Source organism: Rhinoraja longicauda, chromosome 37 (genome assembly GCF_053455715.1).
Source record: "Rhinoraja longicauda isolate Sanriku21f chromosome 37, sRhiLon1.1, whole genome shotgun sequence".
In the NCBI taxonomy this organism is placed as follows: Eukaryota; Metazoa; Chordata; class Chondrichthyes; order Rajiformes; family Arhynchobatidae; genus Rhinoraja; species Rhinoraja longicauda.
The window spans coordinates 17015030-17028192 of record NC_135989.1 but is presented as its reverse complement, the minus strand read 5'-3'; the positions used below and the strand labels follow the sequence as shown (position 1 = coordinate 17028192).

The 13163-nt window shown below is 46.2% G+C and overlaps 1 protein-coding gene across 14 annotated transcripts in view; it reads right to left on the bottom strand.

Annotated features, from left to right (window-relative positions):
• LOC144610619 (adhesion G protein-coupled receptor L1-like) overlaps positions 1–13163 on the bottom strand; it is a 455971-nt gene that overhangs the window by 72189 nt on the left and 370619 nt on the right. For all 14 annotated transcript variants that reach the window (XM_078429454.1, XM_078429459.1, XM_078429460.1 and 11 more), the window contains one exon: positions 6419–6628. In XM_078429454.1, the coding sequence (XP_078285580.1) occupies positions 6419–6628 (210 nt within the window). The remainder of the gene's footprint in view (positions 1–6418; positions 6629–13163) is intronic.

Sequence of the window (13163 nt, the reverse complement as noted above, 5' to 3'; positions counted from 1 at the left end):
TAATATTTTAACAGGGACGGACAGAGTTGACGTGGGTAGGCATTTTCCTTTGAGAGTGGGGAAGATTCGAACAAGGGGACATAGCTTCAGAATTGAGGGACAAAAGTTTAGGGGTAACATGAGGGGTAACTTCTTTACTCAGAGGGTGGTGGCTGTATGGAATGGGCTTCCGGTGGAAGTGGTGGAGGCAGGCTCGATTTTATTATTTAAGAGTAAATTGGATAGGTATATGGATAAGAGGGGATTAGAGGGTTATGGTCTGAGAGCAGGTAGATGAGACTAGGTCAGAGAGAGTGGTCGGCGTGGACTGGTAGGGCCAAACGGGCCTGTTTCCGTGCTGTAGTTGTTATATGGTTATATGTATGGGTCTGTGACTAGTATAAAAGATAGGCACATGGAACTCTAGATATTGGTTTACAATCAAAGGCTCCAGATGTTGGGTGGGATTAGTTTCGTTTAATGTAGAGATACAGCACGGAATCAGGTCCTTTCGGGCCACTGAGTCCGCGCCGACCAGCGATCCCCGAACATGTACACTATCCTACACACACGAGGGACAATTTACATTTTGTACCAGGCCAATTAACCTACAAAAAACTCTACGTCTTTGGAATGTGAGAGGAAACTGGAGCACCTGGAGAAAACCCACTCAGTCACAGAGAAAATGTACAAACTCCCTACAGACAGCACCAGTGATCAGGATTGAACCCAGGTCTTCGGCACTGTAAGGTCGCAGCTCCACCACTGTGCCACCGTGCATGGTATGTGGAAAGAGTCCAGATGAGGTAGTTGAGGGCAGGTACGGGGATAGGAAAGATTTATAAGAAAATAACTGCAGATGCTGGTACAAATCGAAGGTATTTATTCACAAAATGCTGGAGTAACTCAGCAGGTCAGGCAGCATCTCGGGAGAGAAGGAATGGGTGACGTTTCGGGTCGAGACCCTTCTTTAGACCCTTCTTCAGTCCCTTCTTCAGTCTGAAGAAGGGTCTCGACCCGAAACGTCACCCATTCCTTCTGTCCCGAGATGCTGCCTGACCTGCTGAGTTACTCCAGCATTTTGTGAATAAATACCTTCGATAGGAAAGATTTAGTGGGATATGGGCCAAACGCAGGCAGGTGGGACTTGTGCAGATGGGGCATCTTGGTCAGCATGGATGAGTTGGGCCGAAGGGCCTATTTCCGTGCTGTATGAACAAGGAAGATATCCCTTTGAAAGGCAATCTTCCGTTCATCGTTAAACTTATGGCTTTCCAAATGGTTTTCTATTTACCCAACGGAGATATGATTATTTTCGCTAACGTCTATTAACTTGACCTCCAGGTCTGAGTGCAGCAAACATTTTCAGCCTGAATGGCATTTGAATATCTCTCGACCCCGGGAGATGTGGTTTCTGCTAACTTAAACACAGGTAAAACATTATCTGTCCACCGGTACACCTTTTTCTAATGAATAGCTGAATTTGTACATTGTGCTTCTGAATGAAATGCACAGATGTAATCTGTCCAATTACCGGCTGAGTATTTATGCACTGGTTAGGTAATGTAGCCCAGCGAAATGACACTCCATTAGTAACACAGTTCACTCATTCAAATTACAAAATGGAATTTAATAAATCTATTTCTTTGTGAGGCGGTTCAAAAAATGACCCTAAAAGTTACTGGGAGGATGAAAAATCTAACTGGTTCGTTACTGCGCTGCCACAGCCTTATCTGGCTCGCAAAGGAAATTGTGGCTGTAAATTATACCACCTCTTCACCCCAGGAATCCATCTGATATTAAAAAATATATATATTGCCAGAGTAGACACAAAATGCTGGAGTAACTCAGCGGGACAGGCAGCATCTCTGGAGAGAAGGAATGGGTGACTTTTCGGGTCGAGGAAGGATATTCTTGCTATTGAGGGCGTGCAGCGTAGGTTTACTAGGTTAATTCCCAGAATGGCGGGACTGTCCTATGTTGAAAGACTGGAGCGACTAGGTTTGTATACACTGGAATTTAGAAGGATGAGAGGGGATCTTATCGAAACGTATAAGATTATTAAGGGGTTGGACATGTTAGAGGCAGGAAACATGTTCCCAATGTTGGGGGAGTCCAGAACCAGGGGCCACAGTTTAAGAATAAGGGGTAAGCCATTTAGAACAGAGATGAGGAAAAACTTTTTTAGTCAGAGAGTTGTGAATCTGTGGAATTTTCTGCCTCAGAGGGCAGTGGAGGCCAATTCTCTGAATACATTCAAGAGAGAGCTAGATAGAGCTCTTAAGGATAGCGGAGTCAAGGGGTATGGGGAGAAAGCAGGAACGGGGTACTGATTGAGAATGATCAGCCATGATCACATTGAATGGCGGTGCTGGCTCGAAGAGCCGAATGGCCTACTCCTGCACCTATTGTCTATTGTCTATTTAGCTCTTAGGGCTAACGGAATCAAGGGATATGGGGAGAAAACAGGAATGGGGTACAGATTCTGGATGATCAGCCATGATCATATTGAATGGCAGTGCTGGCTCGAAGGGCCGAATGGCCTCCTTCTGAACCTGTTTTTCTATGTTTCTAACTCTATCGCTGCGCCACTGTGCCTATTTAAGGATGTTAGCGAAGACAGAAATTGTTTATTGCCCAGGAACAGCCTGTTTTTCATTGTAGTCTAACTGTAGAGGGGATCTTATCGAAACGTATAAGATTATTAAGGGGCTGGACACGTTAGAGGCAGGAAACATGTTCCCAATGTTGGGGGAGTCCAGAATCAGGGGCCACAGTTTAAGAATAAGGGGTAGGCCATTTAGAATGGAGATGAGGAAAAACTTTTTCAGTCAGAGAGTTGTGAATCTGTGGAATTCTCTGCCTCAGAAGGCAGTGGAGGCCAATTCTCTGAATGCATTCAAGAGAGAGCTGGATAGAGCTCTTAAGGATAGTGGAGTCAGGGGGTATGGGGAGAAGGCAGGAACGGGGTACTGATTGAGAATGATCAGCCATGATCACATTGAATAGCGGTGCTGGCTCGAATGGCCGAATGGCCTCCTCCTGCACCTATTGTCTATTGTCTAAGTAGGTAGATTCTTTTTAAGGCAGATGGGGATAGGCTGAGGTTACTTACTATAGGTGAGACAGGAACACAGACTAGGTTAAGTGTTGAAACCACTTTTGTCATTCAAGAGAGAGCTAGATAGAGCTCTTAAGGATAGCGGAGTCAGGAGGTATTTGGAGAATACTATAAGAAAATAACTGCAGATGCTGGTACAAATCGAAGGTATTTATTCACAAAATGCTGGAGTAACTCAGCAGGTTAGGCAGCATCTCAGGAGAGAAGGAATGGGTGACGTTTCGGGTCGAGACCCTTCTTCAATAGTTCAGGTATGGGGAGAAGGCAGGAACGGGGTACTGATTGAGAATTATCAGCCATGATCACATTGAATGGCGGTGCTGGCTCGAAGGGCCGAATGGCCTCCTCCTGCACCTATTGTCTATTGTACAGTAATGGCTATACACATAGCAACAGCCCCTTCAGTCCAACTAATCCGTGCCAACCAAGCAACGTGACTGGGCTGGTCCCATTTGCCTACACCTAGCCCACACCCCACCAACACTTTCCTCTCCATGTACCTGTCAAAACATCTTGTAAATGTTGTAATCTTCCTCCATCACTTCCTCCGGCAGCTCTTTCCAAATACGCACTGCCCTCTGCGTGTAAAAAGTCCCTTTTAAATCTTTTCCCTCTCAATGAAAATTTGTGCCCGCTAGTTCTTGATTCCCCTACCCTGTGAAAATGACTGACTATTCACCTTATCTATGATCCGCATAATGTTAAATCTCCCCTCAGCCTCCTACGCTCCAGGGAAAAAGACCCAGCTTTTCCAGCCTCTCCTCATAACTCAAAGTCTGCAGATGCAGTATTCACCCTGAAATCTTTTATTTGTGTAGTATTTCCAGTTTAATGACATCCTTTCCATAGCAGGGCACCCAGAATTGTGCATTGTACCCCAGATGCGGTCTTACCAATGTCTTTTTTTAGATTTTTTTTAGATTTAGAGATACAGCGCAGAAACAGGCCCTTCGGCCCACCGGGTCCGCGCCGCCCAGCGATCCCCGCACACTAACACTATCCTACACCCACTAGGGACAATTTTTACATTTGCCCAGCCAATTAACCTACATACCTGTACGCCTTTGGAGTGTAGGAGGAAACCGAAGATCTCGGAGAAAACCCACGCAGGTCACGGGGAGAACGTACAAACTCCGTACAGACGGCGCCTGTAGTCAGGATCGAACCTGAGTCTCCGGCGCTGAATTCGCTGTAAGGCAGCAACTCTACCACTGTGCCACCGTGCTGCCACCTTGTACAGCCATAACATGTCCCAACGCCTGTTTAGTTTAGAGATACAGCGCGGAAACAGGCCCTTCGGCCCACCGGGTCCGCGCCGACCAACGATCCCCGCACACCAACACTATCCTACACCCACTGGGGACCATTTTTTACATTTACCAAGCCAATCAACCTACATACCTGTACGTCTTTGGAGTGTGGGAGGAAACCAAAGATCTTCTGTGCTCACTACCCTCCAGTTTAAATTCCATTTGGAATATTTTGGAGGACCAAGAATAAAGAACCAAGATCCCTAACTGTGAAAGACAAGTGTGCCAAACATCACCTTCACCACCCTGCCCACCTGTGACGCCAACTTCATTGTCCCCTTCGGTCTCTATTCCCCAATATTCCTGTGGGCCCAAGCATTTACGTTATAAGCCATGCCCACGTTTATCCTACTAAAATGCACAAATTCACATTGATCTAAATTACAATAGACAATAGACAATAGGTGCAGGAGGAGGCCATTCGGCCCTTCGAGTCAGCACCGCCATTCAATGTGATCATAGCTGATCATTCTCAATCAGTACCCCGTTCCTGCTTTCTCCCCATACCCCCTGACTCTGCTATCCTTAAGAGCTCTATCCAGCTCTCTCTTGAATGCATTCAGAGAATTGGCATCCACTGCCTTCTGAGGCAGAGAATTCCACAGATTCACAACTCTCTGACTGAAAAAGTTTTTCCTCATCTCAGTTCTAAATGACCTACCTCTTATTCTTAAACTGTGGCCCTTTGTTCTGGACTCTCCCAACATTGGGAACATGTTTCCTGCCTCTAACGTGTCCAACCCCTTAATAATCTTATACGTTTCGATAAGATCTCTCATCCTTCTAAATTCCAGTGTATACAAGCCTAGTCGCTCCAGTTTTTCAACATATGATAGTCCCGCCATTCCGGGAATTAACCTAGTAAACCTACGCTGCACGCCCTCAATAACAAGAATATCCTTCCTCAAATTTGGAGACCAAAACTGCACACAGTACTCAAGGTGCGGTTTCACTAGGGCCCTGTACAGCTGCAGAAGGACCTCTTTGCTCCTATACTCAACTCCTCTTGTTATGAAGGCCAACATTCCATTGGCTTTCTTCACTGCCTGCTGTACCTGCATGCTTCCTGAATTAAACTCTGCCATTCCTCTCAGCCTGCTGGTTTGTTGATCAGGATCACCTTGACCAACAAAAGGAGGTGATATAATTTGTATGGATGTGGCGTATTACACAAACCATGAGACAATCTTTTGCTGCACCCAGGAATTTGTTGTACAACACAAAGAAGGGTCTTCACCCGAAACGCCACCCGTTCCTTCTCTCCAGAGATGCTGCTTGACCCGCTGAGTTGCTGCAGCATTTTGTGTCTACCTTCAATTTAAACCAGCATCTGCAGTTTTCTTTCCTACACTTCTTTACTTATTCTGCAGAAACATTGGCGTGTCTTGTTCTGAAATTATTTTAAATAGGGTAACGTTATTAAAAATAGCATCTGCCATCTGTTTCTTCTATTTTAGATTGAAAACTGTGCAGTAATAGGGGAAGCTACAACTAGGGCCAGCCATCCTTGGGTTGATCAAGAATCTTGGCAGCTAAATCTTCATCTGATTGAAAGGATTCACACAGATTAACCTTGACCCGTGAGCCAATGTGGGTATCTTTGTTAAACATCCATTTGTTGGTGTAAGAAGGAACTGCAGATGCTGGTTTACACTGTAGTCACAAAATGCTGGAGTAACTCAGCGGGACAGGCGACATCTCTGGAGAGAAGGAATGGGTGACGTTTCGGGTCGAGACCCTTCTTCAGACTGATGAAGGGTCTTTCTTAACCCTAAATGTCATCTATCAAAACATTCTTGCCTCTTGATTCAAAGGCAGGTGTCTGGATTTGGAGAGACTTTACTCATTTTTTCGTTCTACCAAACCTCAACTTTGCAAATGACATCTGAAGCCGGAGCCTGTTCCTACCTTTACCCTGTGACCCTGCTACCAAACTCTCAGTCGATCGCTTCACCCCACACCCTCATTACCTACTCTGCCCTTCTACCTGGGGGGAGGTCGTGCCTACCTGGTATTGCGTTTTATTGATACCGATCAGAAAGATGAGCTCGGCAATGAACAGGTTGATGCAGAGGTTCTTGTGGATGGTATTGCGATCGGTCTGAATCCCTCGAAGGAAGCAGAAGGTGGAGATGCAGATGGTGAGGCAGACAAGCGATATGACGATGCCAACCCAGGTGATCACGGAGAGCAGCAGCCTATGCATCCGGTCTTCGTACTGGTGGGAAGGGAGATACACAACGAGAGAGGTCAGCAATGCACGCAGTAAGGCAAGTGACACTGAAAGACACAAAATGCTGGAGTAACTCAGCAGGTCAGGCAGCATCTCTGGAGAGAAGGAATGGGTGTCATTTCGGATCGAGACCCTTCTTCACTCCTAACCAATCTGAAGAAGGGTCTCGACCCAAAACGTCACCCATTCCTTCTCTCCAGAGATGCTGCCTGACCCGCTGGTAGACAACAAAATGCCAGAGTAACTCAGCGGGTCAGGCAGCATCTCTGGAGAGAAGGAATGGGTGATGTTTCGGGTCGAGACCCTTCTTCAGACTGAGTTATCTTAACCAATCTGAAGAAGGGTCTCGACCCAAAACGTCACCCATTCCTTCTCTCCAGAGATGCTGCCTGACCCGCTGGTAGACAAAAAAATGCCAGAGTAACTCAGCGGGTCAGGTAGCATCTCTGGAGAGAAGGAATGGGTGACGTTTTGGGTCACTCCAGCTTTTTGTGTCTACCTTCGGTTTAAACCAGCATCTGCAGTTCTTTCCTGCACAAGTGACAATGAGATAGACGCCAAATGCTGGAGTAACTCAGCGGGTCAGGCAGCATCTCTGAAGAAGAGGAATAGGTGACGTTTCGGATAGATATTCTGAGCTGAACCAAGTCCAGATAAGTGTTTCCATTGGGTTTCCATCTCTGCCTAAATCTCAAAATTGCTACAGCCAGAAAATCACACCAACACCTCTAATTCCTCAGGAGACCAAGAAAATTTGGAATGTCTCCGACTCTTACCAGTTTTGTACAGATACACAATAGAAAGCATCCTATCGTGTTTGACAGCTTCTCTGCCAGAGTCTGTCGTGGCCGATCAACTGGACTCTGACAACTTGCATTTGCTTTCCAGGCATAACTCCAAAGACGTACAGGCTTGTCGACCAATTGGCTTGTATACTTGGAATAAGTGTAAATTGTCCCTAGTGTGTGTAGGCTTGTGTTAACAAAACTAAACTAAACCAAACACACTTGTGTTTACCCGTGACCTGCGTGTGTTTTCTCCGAGATCTTCGGTTTCCTCCCACACTCCAAAGACGTACAGGTTTGTAGATCAATTGGCTTGTATACTTGGTATAAGTGTAGATTGTCCATAGTGTGTGTAGGATAGTGTTAGTGTGCGGGGATCGCTGGTTGGCGTGGACTCGTGGTTTCCATGCTGTATCTCTAATCTAAACCAATCTAAACTAAACTAAACTAAACTGAACACACTTTATTTACCTGTTCACATTGAGAGCAGTACAGTTCCAGTTTCCATGCTACTCTGAGATTCCACTCGGAACTGTCAGCTTTTACAAAGATTTTGACCCTTGAAATTGTGCACACATTCTAATTTCTCATGTAAGAAAATAATTGCAGATGCTGGTACAAATCGAAGGTATTTATTCACAAAATGCTGGAGTAACTCAGCAGGTCAGGCAGCATCTCGGGAGAGAAGGAATGGGTGACGTTTCGGGTCGAGACCCTTCTTCAGACTGCCAGTCTGAAGAAGGGTCTCGACCCTGAAACGTCACCCATTCCTTCTCTCCCGAGATGCTGCCTGACCTGCTGAGTTACTCCAGCATTTTGTGAATAAATACCTTCTAATTTCTCATCATCTTTGTGCTGTACAGCAACCATAATCTTTTTTTCACACTGCAGTTTCCACAAGTCGACCGGTAGTTATAAATGCAGCCCAGTCCATCACACAAACCCCATCGATTCCACCTACATTTCATGTTGCCTTGGGAAAATAACCAACATAATCAAGGACCACTTGCACTCCGGACATTCCCTCTTCTTTCCTCTCCGGTTGGGCAGTAGATTCCAAAGTTTGATAAGGCATACCACCAGATTGAGAAATAGCTTCTCCCCACTGTTTTCAGACTACTGAATGGACCTAGATCATTAGCTGAGGGATCTCCCTTGTTGCCCTTGCACTTTCTCTGAAGATGTAGCACAGCTAATGCCACACTTAGGGTGGTTACGGTGGCGCAGCAGTAGAGTTGCTGCCTTACAGCAAATGCAGCGCCGGAGACCCGGGTTCCATCCCGACTACGGGTGCTGTCTGTACGGAGTTTGTACGTTCTCCCTGTGACCTGCGTGGGTTTTCTCCGAGATCTTTGGTTTCCTCCCACACTCCAAAGACGTACAGGTATGTAGGTTGATTCAAGTCAAGTCAATTTTATTTGTATAGCACATTTAAACACAACCCACATTGACCAAAGTGCTGTACATCAGTTCAGGTACTAAGAACGAACATACAATGGCACACAAACATAACAGCACATACATAAACAGTTCACAGCGCCCCCCTCAGAGGGCCTCAAACGCTAGGGAGTAGAAATAGGTTTTGAGCCTGGACTTAAAGGAGTCGATGGAGGAGGCAGTTCTGACGGGGAGAGGGATGCTGTTCCACAGTCTAGAGCTGCAACCGCAAAAGCGCGGTCACCCCTGAGCTTAAGCCTAGACCACGGGATAGTCAGTAGCCCCAAGTCGGCCGACCTGAGGGACCTGGAGATAGAGTGGTGGGTTAGAAGATTTTTGATATGGGGGGGGGGGGGGGCAAGCCCCTTTAGGGCTTTGTACGCGAATAGGAGGAGCTTGAAGTTGATTCTGTACTGTACTGGGAGCCAGTGGAGAGAGGCCAGATAAATACCAGGCTTGGTAAATGTGAAAAAATTGTCCTTTGTGGGTATAGGATAGTGTTAATGTGCGGTGATCGCTGGTCGGCGCGGACCCGGTGGGCCGAAAGGGCATGTTTCCGCGCTGGATCTTTAAACTAAACTAAACTATATTCTGCACTTTGGTGCAGGATTAGTAAATGGATGATTCAATTCAATGATACTTTATTGTACAGTGAAATGCTTTATTCTGCATATAACGTCGTAAACTCATACAGCAGACCTCACCTGGGCAGTACACAAGTGACATCACATTTTGGCACCTACAAAGATACAAGGTGGTTGATGCTCAGTGTAGACTTGGTGGGACAAAGGGTGTGTTTCCATGCTGTGTCTCTATCTACTTCCCCCAGCAATGAACAATATTGCGTGATCCTACCTTAACAATTATTATGCTTGTTTAGTTTTTTAGTTTAGTTTAGAGATACAGGCCCACTGAGTCCACGCCGCCCAGCGATCCCCGCACATTAACACTATCCTACACCCACTAGGGACAATTTTTACATTTACACCGAGTCAATTAACCTACAGACCTGTACGTCTTTGGAGCGTGGGAGGAAGCCGAAGATCTCGAAGAAAACCCACGCAGGTCACGGGGAGAGCGTACAAACTCCGTACAGACAGCACCCGTAGTCAGGATGGAACCCGGGTCTCCGGCGCTGCATTTGCTGTAAGACAGCAACTCTACCGCTGTGCCACCGTGACCGATTTGTCTTTTGTAAATCATACATTCGGCCTCTCAGAGTCCTCTGCACTCGGAGGTATCTATCACCATATTGTAGATTTTTTCTTAAAAGAAAAAAAATCATGCCAAAATGGCCAATTGCAAATTTTCCTCGCATTGTACTCTATTTGAGAGACCTTTGCCACCTCAAGCTCAGATTTGGCTTGTGCTGCATTCCAGCTCCAAAATGAGTTCAACTTCTTGCAACTTCTGGAAGTTGTCCCTGGACTACTTAGATGAGAATAAGTCGGATCCAATTCTGAATCCCTACAAGAAACCTTTCAAGTTTTGTCAACTCCTGGCTTGTCCTCCACTCTTGTATCGGTGCAGAGCCATTATTAATTCTATAAAGGAAGTTACCAAGGGATCTCACGTAGCCTGAGGCAAAGTACTTGCCTTCCTTCCGCTGGTACTGCAGTAATTGCTTTAAGAGCTGAAGTTAAGTTTTGATACCCACGCAGGGACGAGGGGCAAGACCCCAATGGTATTGCAGGCCAGTGCCCACAACCTGCCACGCATTCAACTTCAGAAAAGCAACGGCAAGTTCGAGAGGCCACATCTCAAACTTGCTGTTTACTCCCAATTGCCACGAAAGGCAAGCAGCAGAAACCGTGAAATATTGGATGTGTGAATGAGGAACAGTTTGGAGACATTACAAGTGAGAGCCAAACGGCACAGAGGCAGAGCACAGATTGCGTCTTCCATCAAAACAGAAGGACGCAGGTTTAAGGTGAAGGGGAAAGCAAATTAATAAGAATCTGAGGGGTAACTTTTTCACACAAAGGGTGGCGGGTGCATGGAACAAGCTGCCAGAGGAGGTAGTTGAGGCAGGGACTATCCCAATGTTTAAGAAACATTTAGACAGGTACATGGATAGGACAGGTTTAGAGGGATATGGGACAAATGCGGGCAGGTGGAACTAGTGCAGATGGGACAAGTTGGCCATCTTCAGTCAGAGGGCAGTGAATCTGTGAAATTCTTTGCCACAGCAGGATGTGGAGGCAGTGGATATATTTATGGAAGAGATAGATAGATTCTTGATTAGTACGGGTGTCAGAAACTATGGGGAGAAGGCAGGAGAATGGGGTTAAAAGGGAGAGATAGATCAGCCATGATTGAATGGCGGAGTAGGATTGATGGGCCAAATGGCCTAATTCTACTCCTATCACTTATGATCTTATGGTGTGGGCAAGTTGGGCCGAAGGGCCTGTTTCCATGCTGTATGTCTATGACTCTAAGAAACAAAGCCCAAGCCATTATCATTCTGTGTAGGAAAAAAAAACTGCAGATGCTGCTTTAAATCGAAGGTAGACACAAAATGCTGGAGTAACTCAGCGGGTCAGGCAGCATCTCGGGAGAGAAGGAATGGGTGACGTTTTGGGTCGAGACCGATTCAGTCTGAAGAAGGGTCTCGACCCGAAACGTCGCCCATTCCTTCTCTCCCGAGATGCTGCCTGACCTGCTGAGTTACTCCATTATCATTCTGCTCTGAGGAAGGATACGGACCTGTTAACTTGCCTCTGCTGAAGCTGCTGTGCGTTTCCAGATTTATCCTGAGCCTGCCGTTGAAAATATCTCTCAGGAAATGCAGATTGTTATCATAATTATATTAATCACCTCATGAAGAGTGATTTTTAACAGCACCTCAGAGAATCGATCCAGGGCACTGAAACTCCCCAGTGACAACACTCCCTTTCCGGAGAATCAAGAGAGGCATTGGGTGGGAGGCGAGATGCTGGCAGTATAAACTCGCTATAAATAATGCAGCTTCACACCTGTTCTCCAAATAACTCCGGGAAAGGTTTGATTCACAGGAAGTTGCTCTTTCCTGTGTTAACTTTGGTGGAAGTTTTGTTTGGATCAACGCTAAGCCGGTTGTCGAGCATCAACATTTTTGGAAAAGCACGAGAACCAGAAATAAAAGCACTGGGCACCTATTCAACCTCTCACATCTGCTCTGCCATTCCACTAATCCTCTACAAAAGCCGCACTTTCCCACATCCGTCGGCTTCATTAATATCCAACAACCCACTCGCCTCGGGTAGGTACACCAAATATTAACACAACATGAAAAGGCACTCACTAAGACCATAGAACGGTGAGACGGGATCTGATAGAAACATATAAAATGATTGGACAGGCTAGACGCAGGAAAAACATTCCCCCATGTTGGGGGAGTCCAGAACCCAACACAGGGGTCACACAGTTTAAGAATAAGGGGTAGGCCATTTAGGACTGAGATGAGGAAAAACATTTTCACCCAGAGAGTTGTGAATCTGTGGAATTCTCTGCCATTGAAGGCAGTGGAGGCCAATTCTCTGAATGCATTCAAGAGAGAGCTAGATAGAGCCCTTAAGGATAGCGGAGTCAGGGGGTACGGGGAGAAGGCAGGAACGGGGTACTGATTGAGAATGATCAGCCATGATCACATTGAATGGCGGTGCTGGATCGAAGGGCTGAATGGCCTCCTCCTGCACCTATTGTTTATTGTCTATTGAGACCCCACTTCAGACTGAGAGTCAGGGGAGGGGGAGACTAGTGATATGGAAGGGTAAGGTGTGAAAACGACAGATCAAAGCAGAGGCTGATCAAGGAAATGTGGAACAGTTCATTGTTGGCTGAGGAGAAGGTGACAACGAGACACATAAACAGTAAAATTAATCAGGAGGACAGTGAAACGAGTCGGAGAACTAGGGTGGGGGAGGGACGGAGAGGGAGGGAAAGCAAGGGTTACTTGAAGTTAGAGAAATCAATGTTTATACCGCTGGGTTAGATTTAGCTCTTAGGGCTAACGGAATCAAGGGATGTGGGGAGAAAGCAGGAACGGGGTACTGATTCTGGATGATCAGCCATGATCATATTGAATGGCGGTGCTGGCTCAAAGGGCCGAATGGCCTCCCCCTGCACTTGTTTTCTATGTTTCTATGACCCTATATATTTGCAGCAATATTTCTGTACTCAGATGCATTTGCAATGGAAGCCAACATACCATTTGCTTTCTGAATCACATGATGAAAGATCACGAGCCTGAACCTTTTTCTCTCTCTCTCCTGATTTGCTGCCGACATCTGAGTATTTCCAACATTTTCTGCTTCATT